Source organism: Rhinopithecus bieti, unplaced genomic scaffold (assembly GCF_001698545.2).
Source record: "Rhinopithecus bieti isolate Rb0 unplaced genomic scaffold, ASM169854v2 scaffold_2247, whole genome shotgun sequence".
Lineage (NCBI taxonomy): Eukaryota > Metazoa > Chordata > Mammalia > Primates > Cercopithecidae > Rhinopithecus > Rhinopithecus bieti.
In genome coordinates, this window is record NW_016803732.1 from 1,790,170 (window position 1) to 1,803,824 (window position 13,655).

At 42.7% G+C, this 13,655-nt stretch overlaps 1 protein-coding gene across 2 annotated transcripts in view; it reads left to right on the top strand.

Annotated features, from left to right (window-relative positions):
* The first annotated feature begins 9,012 nt into the window (after nucleotides 1-9,012).
* NUP58 (nucleoporin 58) overlaps nucleotides 9,013-13,655 on the top strand; it is a 52,160-nt gene continuing 47,517 nt past the window's right edge. Inside the window, exon 1 of one of the 2 annotated variants that reach the window (XM_017852385.1) lies at nucleotides 9,013-10,772. In XM_017852385.1, the coding sequence (XP_017707874.1) occupies nucleotides 10,666-10,772 (107 nt within the window). In that variant the 5' untranslated portion in view covers nucleotides 9,013-10,665. The remainder of the gene's footprint in view (nucleotides 10,773-13,655) is intronic. The other variant, XM_017852380.1, reaches the window with a different exon arrangement.

Below are 13,655 nucleotides of genomic sequence, written 5' to 3' on the forward strand. Positions count from 1 at the left end.
GTCAGGTACCATATATAGGATCCAGGTGATCCAGGCCATCTGTTTCTCTGTCGCCAGTTCTCCCCTTGGTGATTACTGCAAGGAACTTTTAAAAGACCCATTTCCCCGCAATACAAGGGGTGGGACATGAAGAAATAGTGGAAAGAGAAGAGGTTCATTCACTAATACTTGTTTTATTGTTAGTAATATTTATAAAGCACATGATCCAGTCTCAGAGGATTTCAATACGCACCTGTGTTCCTACTTTCCTATCCTTCCCCTAAAAAATGTTGACATCTGGCCGGGCGCGGTGGCTCAAGCCTGTAATCCCAGCACTTTGGGAGGCCGAGACGGGCGGATCACAAGGTCAAGAGATCGAGACCATCCTGGCTAACCCAGTGAAACCCTGTCCCTACTAAAAAATACAAAAAACTAGCCGGGCGAGGTGGCGGGCGCCTGTAGTCCCAGCTACTCGGGAGGCTGAGGCAGGAGAATGGCGTAAACCCCGGAGGCGGAGCTTGCAGTGAGCTGAGATCCGGCCACTGCACTCCAGCCTGGGCAACAGAGCGAGACTCCGTCTCAAAAAAAAAAAAAAAAAAAGTTGATATCCAATAACATTCATCAGATTAAGCATTTTCTGCTGTCTGATCTCATCAGTTATGCCAATAGAGCACTTAATACAGTTCAATTCAATTGAGTAGTCCACTGCAACTTATAAACTAATCTGAAGGCAGACAATCAAGAAGAGGTCTGTCTTTGAGGTTAGACTGGTGAATATCAAAATACCAGTGTAATCCCTGACCACAAGAAAGCAGATGGGAATGAAGGTCAACATGTTCTCTTCCTGTAAAGCTTTCGGGGAGGTCACATTGCAGTTGAGAAGATGGCTTAGTTAGCATGAATTCAGAGCAGGGGAAACTAGCTGGATGATAGGAGAGGCTGTTGCCATTCAGCAAAGATCTTAATGCATCAGTCAACCCTATCGGGATATACCAACCACAAGAAAAGGCAGGAGTGGCTCTGGGCCAGGCAAGCCTCTGGAGGCAGTTCTGAAGGTTCATTATTTGAGGGAAATATTAGCTTTCCCTAAACGAGGCCTCATTGTTGAACAGTCCTCCTTCTAAGGGCCCTATTCTTTCTTTAGATATGCCATTCCATCTGCTAGGTTCCTATCAAGATGTGGTATAGAAGCTCTGCTGTCTTTTTAAGAAGACATATCTGTAACTTAATTTTGTTTTAATGTGTATATTTATAATTTCCTTTATCATCCAACTTCTAGGAGACATCAGGTGTTTTCTTACATGTGCCTACAAAAACAACTTAAAATATTGACATGACTAGTAATTGATGATTTTAATAAAATATCATTTTCTTAATTTACTTTGCATTTAAAGATGGAGTTTTTTGCACAAAAGTTAAAAGTTAAAATTCACAAAAGCATCAAAGAAACTATAATTATGGTTTGAAATAATGAGGAATCAGTTTTTTTTTTTTTTTTTGAGACAGAGTCTCACTCTGTTGCCCAGGCTGGAGTGCAGCAGCACGATCTCAGCTCACTGTAAGCTCTACCCCTGGGTTCAAGCCTCAGCCTCCTGAGTAGCTGGGACTACAGGTATGCGTTACCATGCCTAACTGATTTTTGTATGTTTTAGTGGAGACGGGGTTTTGCCATGTTGGCCAGGCTGGTCTCGTACACCTGTACTCAAGTGATCTGCCCACCTCGGCCTTCCAAGAGCCACCATGTAATCAGAGTCTTCTACATTTGTTTCTCTGTAATGTTTAATGCTTATTTTTACACTACTAAAAAATAAAATAAAATAAAAAATGCCCCATAAAAGGCACAAGAGATATTTGATATTTTGATTATTATGTAAGAAAATATTTTACATTTAAAAATAAAATATTGATACTCTCTGGGGGGTTGGCTTCAACAACAGAAATTTGTTGTCTTGCAATTTTTTTATTTTTATTTTTTACTTTAAGTTGTAGGATACATGAGCAAAATATGTAGGTTTGTTACATAGGTATTAATATGGCATGGTGGTTTGCTGTACCTATCAACCCATCATCTAGGTTTTTGGTTTTTTTTTTTTTTGAGATGGAGTCTTGCTCTGTTGCCCAGACTGGAATGCAGTGGCACGATAATCTCGGCTCACTGCAAGCTCCACCTCCTAGGTTCAAGTGATTCTCCTGCCTCAGCCTCCTCAGTAGCTGGCACTACAGGCACGCACCACCACACCAGGCTAATTTTTTGTATTTTTAGTAGAGACGGAGTTTCACCATGTTGGCCAGGATAGTCTCAATCTCCTGACCTCGTGATCCTCCTGCCTCAGCCTCTCAAAGTGCTGGGATTACAGACATGAGCCACCACGCCTGGCCCATCTAGATTTCAAGCCCTGCATGCATTAGGTATTTGTCCTAATGCTCTCCCTCCCGTTTCCCCCTAACCCCTGACAGGCCCCAGTGTGTGATATTCCCCTCCCTGTGTCCATGTGTTCTCATTGTTCAACTTCCACTTATGAGTGAGAACATGCGGTGTTTGGTTTGCTGTTCCTGTGAGTTTGCTGAGAATGATGGCTTCTAGCTTCATTCATGTACCTGCAAAGGACATGAACTCATTCTTTTTTATGGCTGCATAGTATTCCATGGTGTATATGTGCCTCATTTTCTTGATCCAGACTAACATTGATGGGCATTAAGGTAGGTTACAAGTCTTTGGCATTGTACACACCAGGCTAATTTTTTGTATTTTTAGTAGAGACGGAGTTTCACCATGTTAGCCAGGATAGTCTCAATCTCCTGACCTCGTGATCCACCTGCCTCAGCCTCCCAAAGTGCTGGGATTACAGGCATGAGCCACCGCGCCTGGCCCATCTAGATTTCAAGCCCTGCATGCATTAGGTATTTGTCCTAATGCTCTCCCTCCCGTTTCCCCCTAACCCCTGACAGGGCCCAGTGTGTGATATTCCCCTCCCTGTGTCCATGTGTTCTCATTGTTCAACTTCCACTTATGAGTGAGAACATGCGGTGTTTGGTTTGCTGTTCCTGTGAGTTTGCTGAGAATGATGGCTTCTAGCTTCATTCATGTACCTGCAAAGGACATGAACTCATTCTTTTTTATGGCTGCATAGTATTCCATGGTGTATATGTGCCACATTTTCTTTATCCAGTCTATCATTGATGGGCATTTGGGTTGGTTCCAAGTCTTTGCTATTGTAAATAGTGGATGCTTTTATAATTATGTTTACTGTTTACCAGCGAATTGGATATTATAAAAGCAATCACAATTCCTAATCTTGGTGCTTCTTAAGTAAGTGTAAATCATTAAAAGAGCAAGAATATTTCACTTGATTTCATTTCTTGGCTTTTATTTCTAGGAGTTTCATGGAAGAAGGTGAAGTCTATGATTAGAATTCTCTGTGAAGTCAAAGATATCTGAATTCAGATCTCATTTCTGCCACTTACTAGCTGTGAATTTAGTCAAATCATTTAATGTCTCTAACACTTGATGTCCTTATCTGTATAAATAGGTAGTACTTATCATTATGTTCTTCATTGAGTTATTTGTACAGGTTAATGAAATAATGAACAGAAGTACTTAGCATAGTAGCTGGCCTCGGTAAGTGCTCAATAGCTGGATATAGCAGCATATGCCTGTAGTCCCAGCTAGTCAGGAGGCTGAGGCAGGAGCAATCAGAGCTCACTCAGCTCACTTGAGCCGAGGAGTTTGAGGCTGCAGCGAGCTATGATTGCACTATTGTACTCCAGCCTAGGTGACAGAGGAAGACCCCCATCTCTAAAAATAATCACAGTAAATAAACACTCAATAAATAATAGTTGTATGTACATGTTAAGCAGAATAAATCCTAGAGTTCCCAGAAATATCTAGATACCTGTCGATCCTCATTCTAGTTCTTCACCATGGAGTTCAGAAATGTACTTGGGTCAGGCTGTGTTCGTTTGGGGAGACTGATCTTGTCTCAGGATGAAATTTGTCTGAATGCACTGTACACTGTATTCAAGTGATCACATTACGTATTCTATATCTCTGCAATTGAGTAGGTACACCTGGCCCAAAGAAATGCACATGTCCAGGTTATCTTCATGCTGGGTTGTAGGAAGACAATACTAGTATTATGTTTCCATAGGTTGGTGTGATCCTCACTCTTTCAGGATCTGGGGGTTCAGAGACTTGCTGTTCATTCTGTCTTTAAAAAGGTTACTAGCCATTATTTTTTCTAAGTGTCCTTCTCTCTAAATCCTTTAGATAAGTAAATCTTGATGATTTGGCCAAGTGGTATCTGTGTCTGGGTTTTTGCACTTGCTATTGATACAGTGCAAATATTGCCGATACAGTGGTTAGTCATGCTGTATTCTACATGACCACTTTATTGAACACTGCGTTCTGTGGGGTGCGAGCAGACTGTATCTTTCTTTTGCTCCACCACTACCCTTCAAGCCTGCTTTCTTGGCTGTCTCTTTACCTCTCCTCAACAGGAACTTGAGCTGATCCTGGAGAAGTACCTGTTTCTCTTGCATTTTAGAATAATCTGATGTATATTCATCAAAATGTATCCAGTTCAAAGCTTCTCCTTTTCCCTATACCACCCAGGTTTGATGACAGTGGGATGCAGGTGGGACGGGGTAGGAAAATCTGTCTTGGCCCACTTCCTTCCTGCTTGCTTTTTAGCTCCTGTTTTGGCTCCCCGAGCATCAGGTCTTACTTGATAAAACCTTTTATAATCTGGCATCACTGATTTGTGTGCAGCAGATGCCTGAATGCCTCCTCTTTCTCCCCTGGGCAACTTGGTCAACTACTTAACCCTTCATCTAACCTCTGGGGCTTGCAGAATGCCTCAATTCCCTGAAGTAGGTGCAGCTCTCTCTACTTCATTTCTTATAAGCTGGCTCTTGGTTTCTGATATACACAAGGCTTGGCTACTCCCATTTTTTCTAGAAACTTGTCTGTCTGTACAATAACTCTGTGTTCTCACACCTCCACCATATATGCACACACTTGCGCTTGAACTACCTTGAGAGAGTTCCTATTCTTTGCAATAAAAGAGGTCTAATTAGATTATGGGAAAACTGCTCAGAGCAACGGGAATTGGGCAGGCTTAGGGAACTTTTATCCATGAGATGGAAAAGACATGAATGTACTCCTGCTTCATGGAGGTGGGCATCTCTCTAGTGACCAGAATATGTGTATCCATCAAGCACAATGACTTGTTTCCATGAAAGGTGAGAGCAATAAATGCAGATATATTGTTCCTCTTTGGCTCCCATTTTTTTGAGACTACATGTTGACCACTGCCTTTCTGTTGGCATGTTTCAAGGCAATTAGATAACAGGTCGTTGGTGGCATTTTTATTGTTATATTCCAGTCCTATATATACTATTGACCTTTGCCAATCTTGGATATTTCCTAGGTTTCCTCAGTAATACATGTAAAATTCTTCTTTTGGGGTGAATGCCTACTAAAAAGGTATACTGCATTTAGTTATGAATAATACAGATTCAGCTCTAATGGACTAAATAACATACAAATTGACTTTTCTCTCATTTAAAAGAAATCTGAAGGTAGGTAGTATAGGTTGGTATGGTGCCTCTATAGTATACCATCAGGGACCTAAGCTCATACTATTTTTTTGTGATACCCTCCTTTGCATATGACTTCCATTCTTAAAGTCACTCATGGACCAAGATGGCTATTGGAGATCCAGCCATTGTGTCTAAGTTCCAGGCAGCAGGAAGAAAGGAGAAGAAAGTAGAAACAGATGTATGCCAGCTATCTGTCCCCAAGAAAATGAGTGATCCAGGAAGTCTCATCTCATGTTTCCTACCCACCTCTACCTGTAAAGGAAGATGGAGACATATAGTTGTTTATCTGGTTAGTTTGCCACTTTGGAGAACACTGAGGTTTTAAGGGAGAAGGAAGGAAAGAATAAATATTGGTGGCCAGAAGATAGCTTCCATCGTTTATTTTATGTTGACATTGCTTAGTTTCTCTTCTCTGTCTTCCTTATCCACTACAGTTGTCAAGTCATAAAAGCAATTTTTTCAGGTCCCATCTCTGCCAATAGGAAGGGTGTATCTCAAAATAAATGACTATTGTTTGAATTAAATACATTTAGCTTTATGGATAACTTCTTACATTTATTTTTCTCATTTCTTGGGTGATGAGTGAAAAAAGTCATCAGGAAATAGACCATTACTGTTCTGACCTGTGATTGGGAACTTTTGTTTTGGCTTTCAGCTTTTTGCCCTTAACTTTTTAGTTTGAAAATTTCAAACCTACAGAAAGGTTGTAAAATTATTATAATGAACACCCATATACCTTGTTTTGACAGCCATCCAATAACTTGCATTATTGATTTATTTCTCTATATACATTTGGTGGTGGTTGTTGAATCACTTGAGAATTTAATGAATTTTTAAAGTGGAAGGACACTACTTAAATATTTAAAACCCTAAAATATTTAAGACCTTTTCTGAGAATAATTTTCAAGATAAAGACTGTGATTGAAGGCAAATGGTTACATGTTATTTCTAAAAGATAACCTCTCTTCTGGATATTTCAGAGGACCAGAACTAGAGATATTACAGACTCCTTTCAATAGACTTCAGATTCCCACTTCCTTTATGTGTTAGAACCTCTGTTGAGAGAGGTTCTCAAATGGTTATCCTGATCTGAACACCCCCCACCAAAGCAAACCTATTTTAGATATATTAATGCAAACACAAATTTTAGCCTGGGCAACATGGCGAAAACCCATCTTTACAAATAAACAAATTAGCTGGGCATGGTGGTGCACACCTGTATGTGGTCCTAGCTACTCAGGTGGCTGAGGTGGGAGGATCCCTTGAGCTAGAGAGGCAGAGGTTGCAGTGAGCCAAGATGGTGCCCCTGCACTCCAGCCTGGGCACAGAGCCAGACCGTGTCTCAAAAAGGAGAAAAAGAAAAAAGAAAAAAAGAAAATTTTTTACAGCGCTATTTCTGTTTGGATAATTCAGTTTGATTATGACATTAACAGTGTCATCATCCTGCTGGCAAATCAGCAAAAGATGGAGTTCTTTCACAGAATGCGTACAACGTAAGAAGCGAGGGAAGGCAAAATGGCCTCTCTAGCATTTAGAATCTGAAGCACTTGCTTCATCCTTGGAAGCAGCAGTTCACACAGAACTGACACATAGGTTCGAGTCCTCTAATGTTAAAAAGAGTAACATTTGGAAGATCCTTTGGGATAGGTTTGTTACTCTACCTAGACTAGGTCAGGGTTAAGCCAGATTCCAGTGCTCCATGGTTCTGCTCAGTTGCAGATAGGATTCAGGCTTATGTATGCATAATGCTCAGTTACTGCTATTTTACTGTTTTCAATTCACTAACCAAACCATTGAGCTTAATGAAAACTGCTTTCTTTGGAGTTTCATTTCGGTCGAATGTAAGGATGTAATTTCTTTCTTCACTAATAGGACAAGCAATACAAGGTATATGAGATGAGAAGGGATCTCTGAGATCTAGTCTTATACTTGGTGCATCTAGTGGTAGATTGCAATACTGCTCATCAGATATTCCAGATTTTGTCTCTGCAGTGCTCCTCCTTGAGTGATTTGGGGATTTATTACTGTAGCATAACTTAAAACTATTCTGTCAGATACAAGGCAAGAAATGCTACACTAAAATGTTGATAAAACAAAGTTGAAAGGATAGTTTGCTTGTTAATTGGAATGGCTTCCCCCAAAACCCGAACTTTAATCTAAGTCAGATTTCCTTTATTTCTTTTATAAACGTTTAGCTTTAAAACAATTATAGATTTGGCTGGGAGTGGTGGCTCACGCCTGTAATCTCAGTACTTTGGGAGGCCAAGGCAGGCAGATCACGAGGTCAGGAGATTGAGACCATCCTGGCCAACATGGTGAAACCCCATCTACTAAAAATACAAAAATTAGCTGGGCACGGTGGCATGTGCCTGTAATCTCAGCTACTTAGGAGGCTGAGGCAGGAGACTTGCCTGAACCAGGAAGTCGGAGGTTGTAGTGAGCCAGGATCTAGCCACTGCACCCCAGCCTGGTGACAGAGACTCTGTCCAAAAAAAAAAAAAAGTTATAGATTTACGGAATTATTAATTACACAGAGTGCTCATATTCCTCACACCCAGTTTCCCCTATTATGAACATATTAGTTCCTATATTTTTACATGCTCTTTCCTTCCTGAGAATATTACAAGTCTTGTTCATTAACATATATTTCTTAAGTGCCAGCCATTTTGCTATTACTAATTGTAGGTTGATATTCTTCAAAAGTTTTGGAAAGAATACACGAGAAAATCAAAAGACATAGGGAGTGCCTTTCTATCTTCCCATAAAAATCATGTGCATCTTTTTTTTTCAGTCAAAAGGAAGACTTCATGTGAACAATCCTCTTACTGACCATCCTATAGCCATTACTGAAAATAGCATTCTCTGTATCACGGAAGCTTTAAAACTCACAACAGTCTTTTATTTTGCCTCCTGTTCGATAACTATGAAGTTTTATTTATATCTTAATCCAAATAGATCCTTTTTTTTTTTTTTATCATTCCCATTATGACCTCCATGACGTTTAAAATGTTATGGCCATGTGCAGTGGCTCACGCCTGTAATCCCAGCACTTTGGGAGGCCGAGATGGGCAGATCGCTTGAGGCCAGGAGTTCGAGACCAGCCTGGCCAACATGGTGAAACCCCATCTCTACTAAAAAATACAGAAATTAACCAGGCGTGGTGGTGTGCGCCTGTGATCCCAGTTACTCGGGAGGCTGAGGCAGGAGAATCGCTTGAACTCAGGAGGCGGAGGCTGCAGTGATAGGCCATTGTATTCCAGCCTGGGCAACAAAGCGAGACTCCATCTCAAAATAAAGTATAAATTTAAAAAATAATTAAATTAAAAAATAAAATAAAATGTCCATGTTTCTTTTTAATTACACAAACACAGAGGTGGTGTATTAGTCTGCTTGGCTGATGTAACAAAATACCATAGACTAAGGTGGCTATAACAACATTTACTTCTCTCAATTCCGGAGGCTAGGTCCCAGATAAAGATGGGGCAGTTTGGGTTCCAGGTGAAAGCCCCTTCTTGCTCTGTCCTCACATGGCACACAGAGAACAAACTCTTTGTTGTTTTTTCTCTTAAGGGCACTAATCTAGCCATGGGGGACCCACCCGGGTGACCTCATATAAATTGAATTACCTCCCAAAGGCTCCATCTCCAAATACCAACATATCGGGGTGGGGTAGGGCTTTAACATACGGATTGGGGGAGGAGGGAAATAGTTCGGTCCACAGCTGGTGGCAATGCCCAAGCTCAATGCAAGATTAAAGTACTGAATTACCGAATTACGGAGATGAGGTTAGAAAGACTCATCATACGGAGGTCATCAAGTGCCAGACTAAAGAGCCACTGGGCTTTTTAGATCATAAATCCGGGGGTTGCTTATGGGATGGATTTTGTTAGAGACCACGAGTAGGAAAACCATTTGGGGAGTAATAGAACAATTCCTGAAGGAAAAATAAAAACGAACACTGTGATAACAACCCTCGAATGCACCACCACCAGGAAGCCTTTCCCGACGCTTCGCCAGACAGGTTCTCCTTAAACGCGAATTTTTCTTGAGTTACCCTAGAAATGTAAGTTCCCCTTCACATTTTGCCTTCTCTCGTACACGTTCCTGTGCGTTTCCTAACCGGTTACTTCCACTTCACAGTGCCTGCAGCACACGGTGTGTCCGAGCGCCCTACAGCCGTGCAGCGTCCTTCTGGCGCAGCCACCCGCGCTCGGCCCAAGGTCCCGCCCTCCCGCATCAGGATGCGCGGACGGTGTTTGTGGACTTGACCGCATGCCAGGAAATCCCGCGGGCCTGGCCACTTCTGGGCGCCAGGACCACAGCCGGCCACCCCACCGACGCCAGGGACGCTCTTCTGGGCCCACTTCAGGGCCGCGCGTCGGGCTCCCAAGAACGGCGTCCAACTGGCCTGAGGCGCAGGGGTGGGGCTCACGTCGTCGGACGGTTGCACGGATTATTTTCGATTGATTTCCGAACCTTCAGGAAGCAGACACGCTCCCCTTCCTTCTTAGAGATGGGGCGGCAGCCAACGAAGGCCCGAAGCCGCCTCCTTTTCTGTGTGGGGAGCTAGGAGATGCTTAGGAGGGACCTCCCCGATTCTGCGATGAGCATCATTTTTGGCAGGAGGCTACATATGAGTAGTAATTGACATTCATCACTCTATTGTGCAGATTATGTCAGTACGGATGCTACGATAGAAGAACTAAAAAATGACGGAAATGGTTTCACTGTTTTTAAACTCTGGGAGCCTACTGCTTTAAGAGATTAAGCCGTGCGCCAATGCCACCTGGTCCCGGGGTGCCTTGCGCGGCTCGCCGACCCCCCCCGCCCCCCCCACTTGCGTCCCAGGGCTCCCTGCGCGGCAGTTTCACTTCCGGCGGACTACGTGCGCGCGGCGAGCGACGGGCGTACTTTTGCGTGGTTGCTCCACCCCCTCAGCCTTATCTTCGCTGCCGTTGGGGTTGGAAGTTCCCGCCAGGTCGGTGCCGGGCGAGAGAGATGTTCCCCGGCCCGCCTCGGCTTTGAGACGAGAGAAGTGTCCCAGAGCCCTTTCATCTTGCTGACGGCGTCGCGCCCCGGGCAGACATGTCCACAGGGTTCTCTTTCGGGTCCGGGACTCTGGGCTCCACCACCGTGGCCGCAGGCGGGACCGGCACAGGCGGCGGTTTCTCCTTCGGAACGGGAGCGTCTAGGTAACCGCACTTTCTCGCCTTGCTGGGCCGGATTTCCCCCGAGCCCCACCCCCGCAAAGCTCCCTTGGTGTCCCCATCCTCTCTCTTCCCGCTGCTTCCTTCCCGGTGAGGCTGGAGAGAAGCACCTAAATGTAGCCGCCCGGCGTCGTAGGCCTCTAGCTCGCCGCGGTCCCCGGGCCCAGCGCGGCCTGGTGAAGTGGAGGGCGGGATGGGTTTTGTGCTGTGAGGTTTCCAGAATCCACGTATAGTTCAGGCATTGTTTGGACCTAGTGGGGTCTTGACTGCTTGGAGGGGCCTGGGGGTCTTCCCCGGAGCTTTAGCGATGCGTCAGTCTTAGGCGTAGAATGAACGTTGAATGAATGAATGAAATTATAGCATGTTGTGGAGTTTTATGATAGATAATTCCAGTTTCATTGCAGCATTTGCGGTCTTGGATATTAGTGTTTTAATAACATTGTGGTTGTTTTTAACTAGCTTTTCAAGCTTCTGTGCCACATGGGACCTTACCTGTTATAAAACAACAACAAGAAACACTTTTTTGCAGTGTTTTTTAGTGGTAATTTTGTGCAGTATGTGCAGATTAGTATATCTGACGCAAGAGTGTTGTAATAACTCAATATTGTCTTTTACTTAAATTTCAAAACGTAGGTAGCATGTTCCTCGTTTTTGTGCAACCCATTAGTCCAGGTGGCGACAAAAACATAACTGTCCAGAAGGAGACAAAGTGGTGAGACATTTATTTTAATGAGAGATTTAAGCTTTAGAACTCAATTTTTTAAAAGATAAAGGTGGAGGGGTTCATAAAGTTAAGGAGTGTGCACACTGTCAACAAGATACTTCCTGAAGCTTAAAAGATGCGGCTGTAGATTTAAAAGGCAAAAACTTAAGCATGACCTGCAGTTTAAAAAGGGAGGGAGGAGGAATCACAGGCTACACAGTCAATTCAGAAATTTGAATTTTCATCCGTACTTCCATTATTCTTACTCTACTCGCTCAACAGCAGGTCCTAATAATTTTACTTTTGCCATTTCCGTGTGTCTTTATTTCCAGTTCCACCACCCTGCTCAGGCTATTATCATTCATGGAACAAATATTTATTGGACAGATTCCCATGTGCAGGGCTCTGTTTTAGATATTAAGAGTCTTGCTCTCTTGATCCTTAACATTCTTAGGAAAATACTTCTGATTCTTGTCAGATTTTTAACCAGCTGTCTTTCTTGTTTTAGATGAAAACTACTCCAATCAACTTCTTCAATCTGTTCTGCCACATTGTAGCCAGAGTAATTTAAAAAAAAAATTCTCATTGCTCCCCGTTTAATCATTTCCCGCTATCTTTAGAGTGAAGTTAAAAAAAACAGACAAAAAAACTTACCATAGTCTGCAAGGTCCACTTCTGCTGGAACCTCTGGGTACTCATCTTGAGCCCGTCTTTTTATTTTAGGTATCCAGACCCACTGTTAAAAACAAACACGCAACTACCAGCCGGTACACCACTACCTGCACACAAATAACTGAAATAAAGTTTCGGAGAAAGATACTAACCCCTACTTCATGGGATGCACTTTGATGTTTTCTATTCTATTTCTTTTTTTTTAATGTTGTTGATGACTTGAATTAATTTTTATACTTCTCTCACGGTCCTGATCTTAGTGTGAGAAAGCCTGTCCTAGCAACATGACCTTTTCTCTTTTCAAGTGGACTTTGCCAGCCCCTTCCTTGCAAGTATCAAATGGTCTCTTCCCCAGAGAGGCCTTTTCTGACCTGTCGGTCTAGGGGAGATTTCCATTCTCCTAATACTCTTAGAGTGCTGATCACAAAATGTAATCAGTTTGTTGTATTTATTGTTAACTTGTTTGTTGTCAGATCTCAGCACTAGAATAATTAATATCTGTGTCTCTCACTGACTAGAAACTGCCTGAGGGCAGGGTCTGAGTCTTACCACCTCTTTCCTCAGTCCCAAGGACAGTGTCTGGCGTAGAAAAAGGGCTTTAATAACAATTTGAATGACTGAGCAAATGAGTTATTAGTAATAAGTTATAAAAAATTACCCAAGTTTTAGAGAGGCTTGGATAAATTAATGAAAGAGGAGACAGTCTGACATAAATTTGTTAGTGCTGGTTGGGAGGCCTGACAGCCCCTAGTGCCACCTGGTGATTTGATGTCTTGAGGTCCGTCATTTTAGGGGAGTTCTCACATCTGGAAAAGGAGTGGGTTACCTGAGTTGATGAGTGAGATGAAGCATTTGAATATTTAGCGTCAAGTCTGGCACTTGCTAAGTGCTCAGTAAATGTTAGCTATTATGTTAGCTGCCAAGTCCGCATTAGGGCAAGCTGGGCAAGTTAAAATAACATTCCTGATGTGATTGAGTCAAGTTGGTTTTTATACATCACATCCTGTCAAGTGCTTGGCACATAACGTTGGTTTGAGGCAATGATTGGTCAAGTCTAGGGTAGCTTTGAATTTAGTAAATTTCACTGACACCAAAATTTCTTTTGCTTTTGTGATAAAATTTCATTTCGATGTGTTCCTTTGGCAGTATTTTCAACTTTCATTATGTAATATTTCATAATATCTTCAGTTATGTTGTCAAGACATTTATTTTATATATATATATGTATGTATGTATTTTTTTTTTTTTTTTTGAGACGGAGTCTTGCTCTGTCATCCAGGCTGGAGTACAGTGGCGTGATCTTGGCTCACCGCAAGCTCCACCTCCTGAGTTCATGCAATTCTCCTGCCTCAGCCTCCTGAGTAGCTGGGACTACAGGTGCCACCACCACGCCCGGCTAATTTTTTTTGTATTTTTAGTAGAGACGGGGTTTCACCGTGTTAGCCAGGATGGTCTCGATCTCCTGACCTCGTGATCCACCTGCCTCGGCCTCC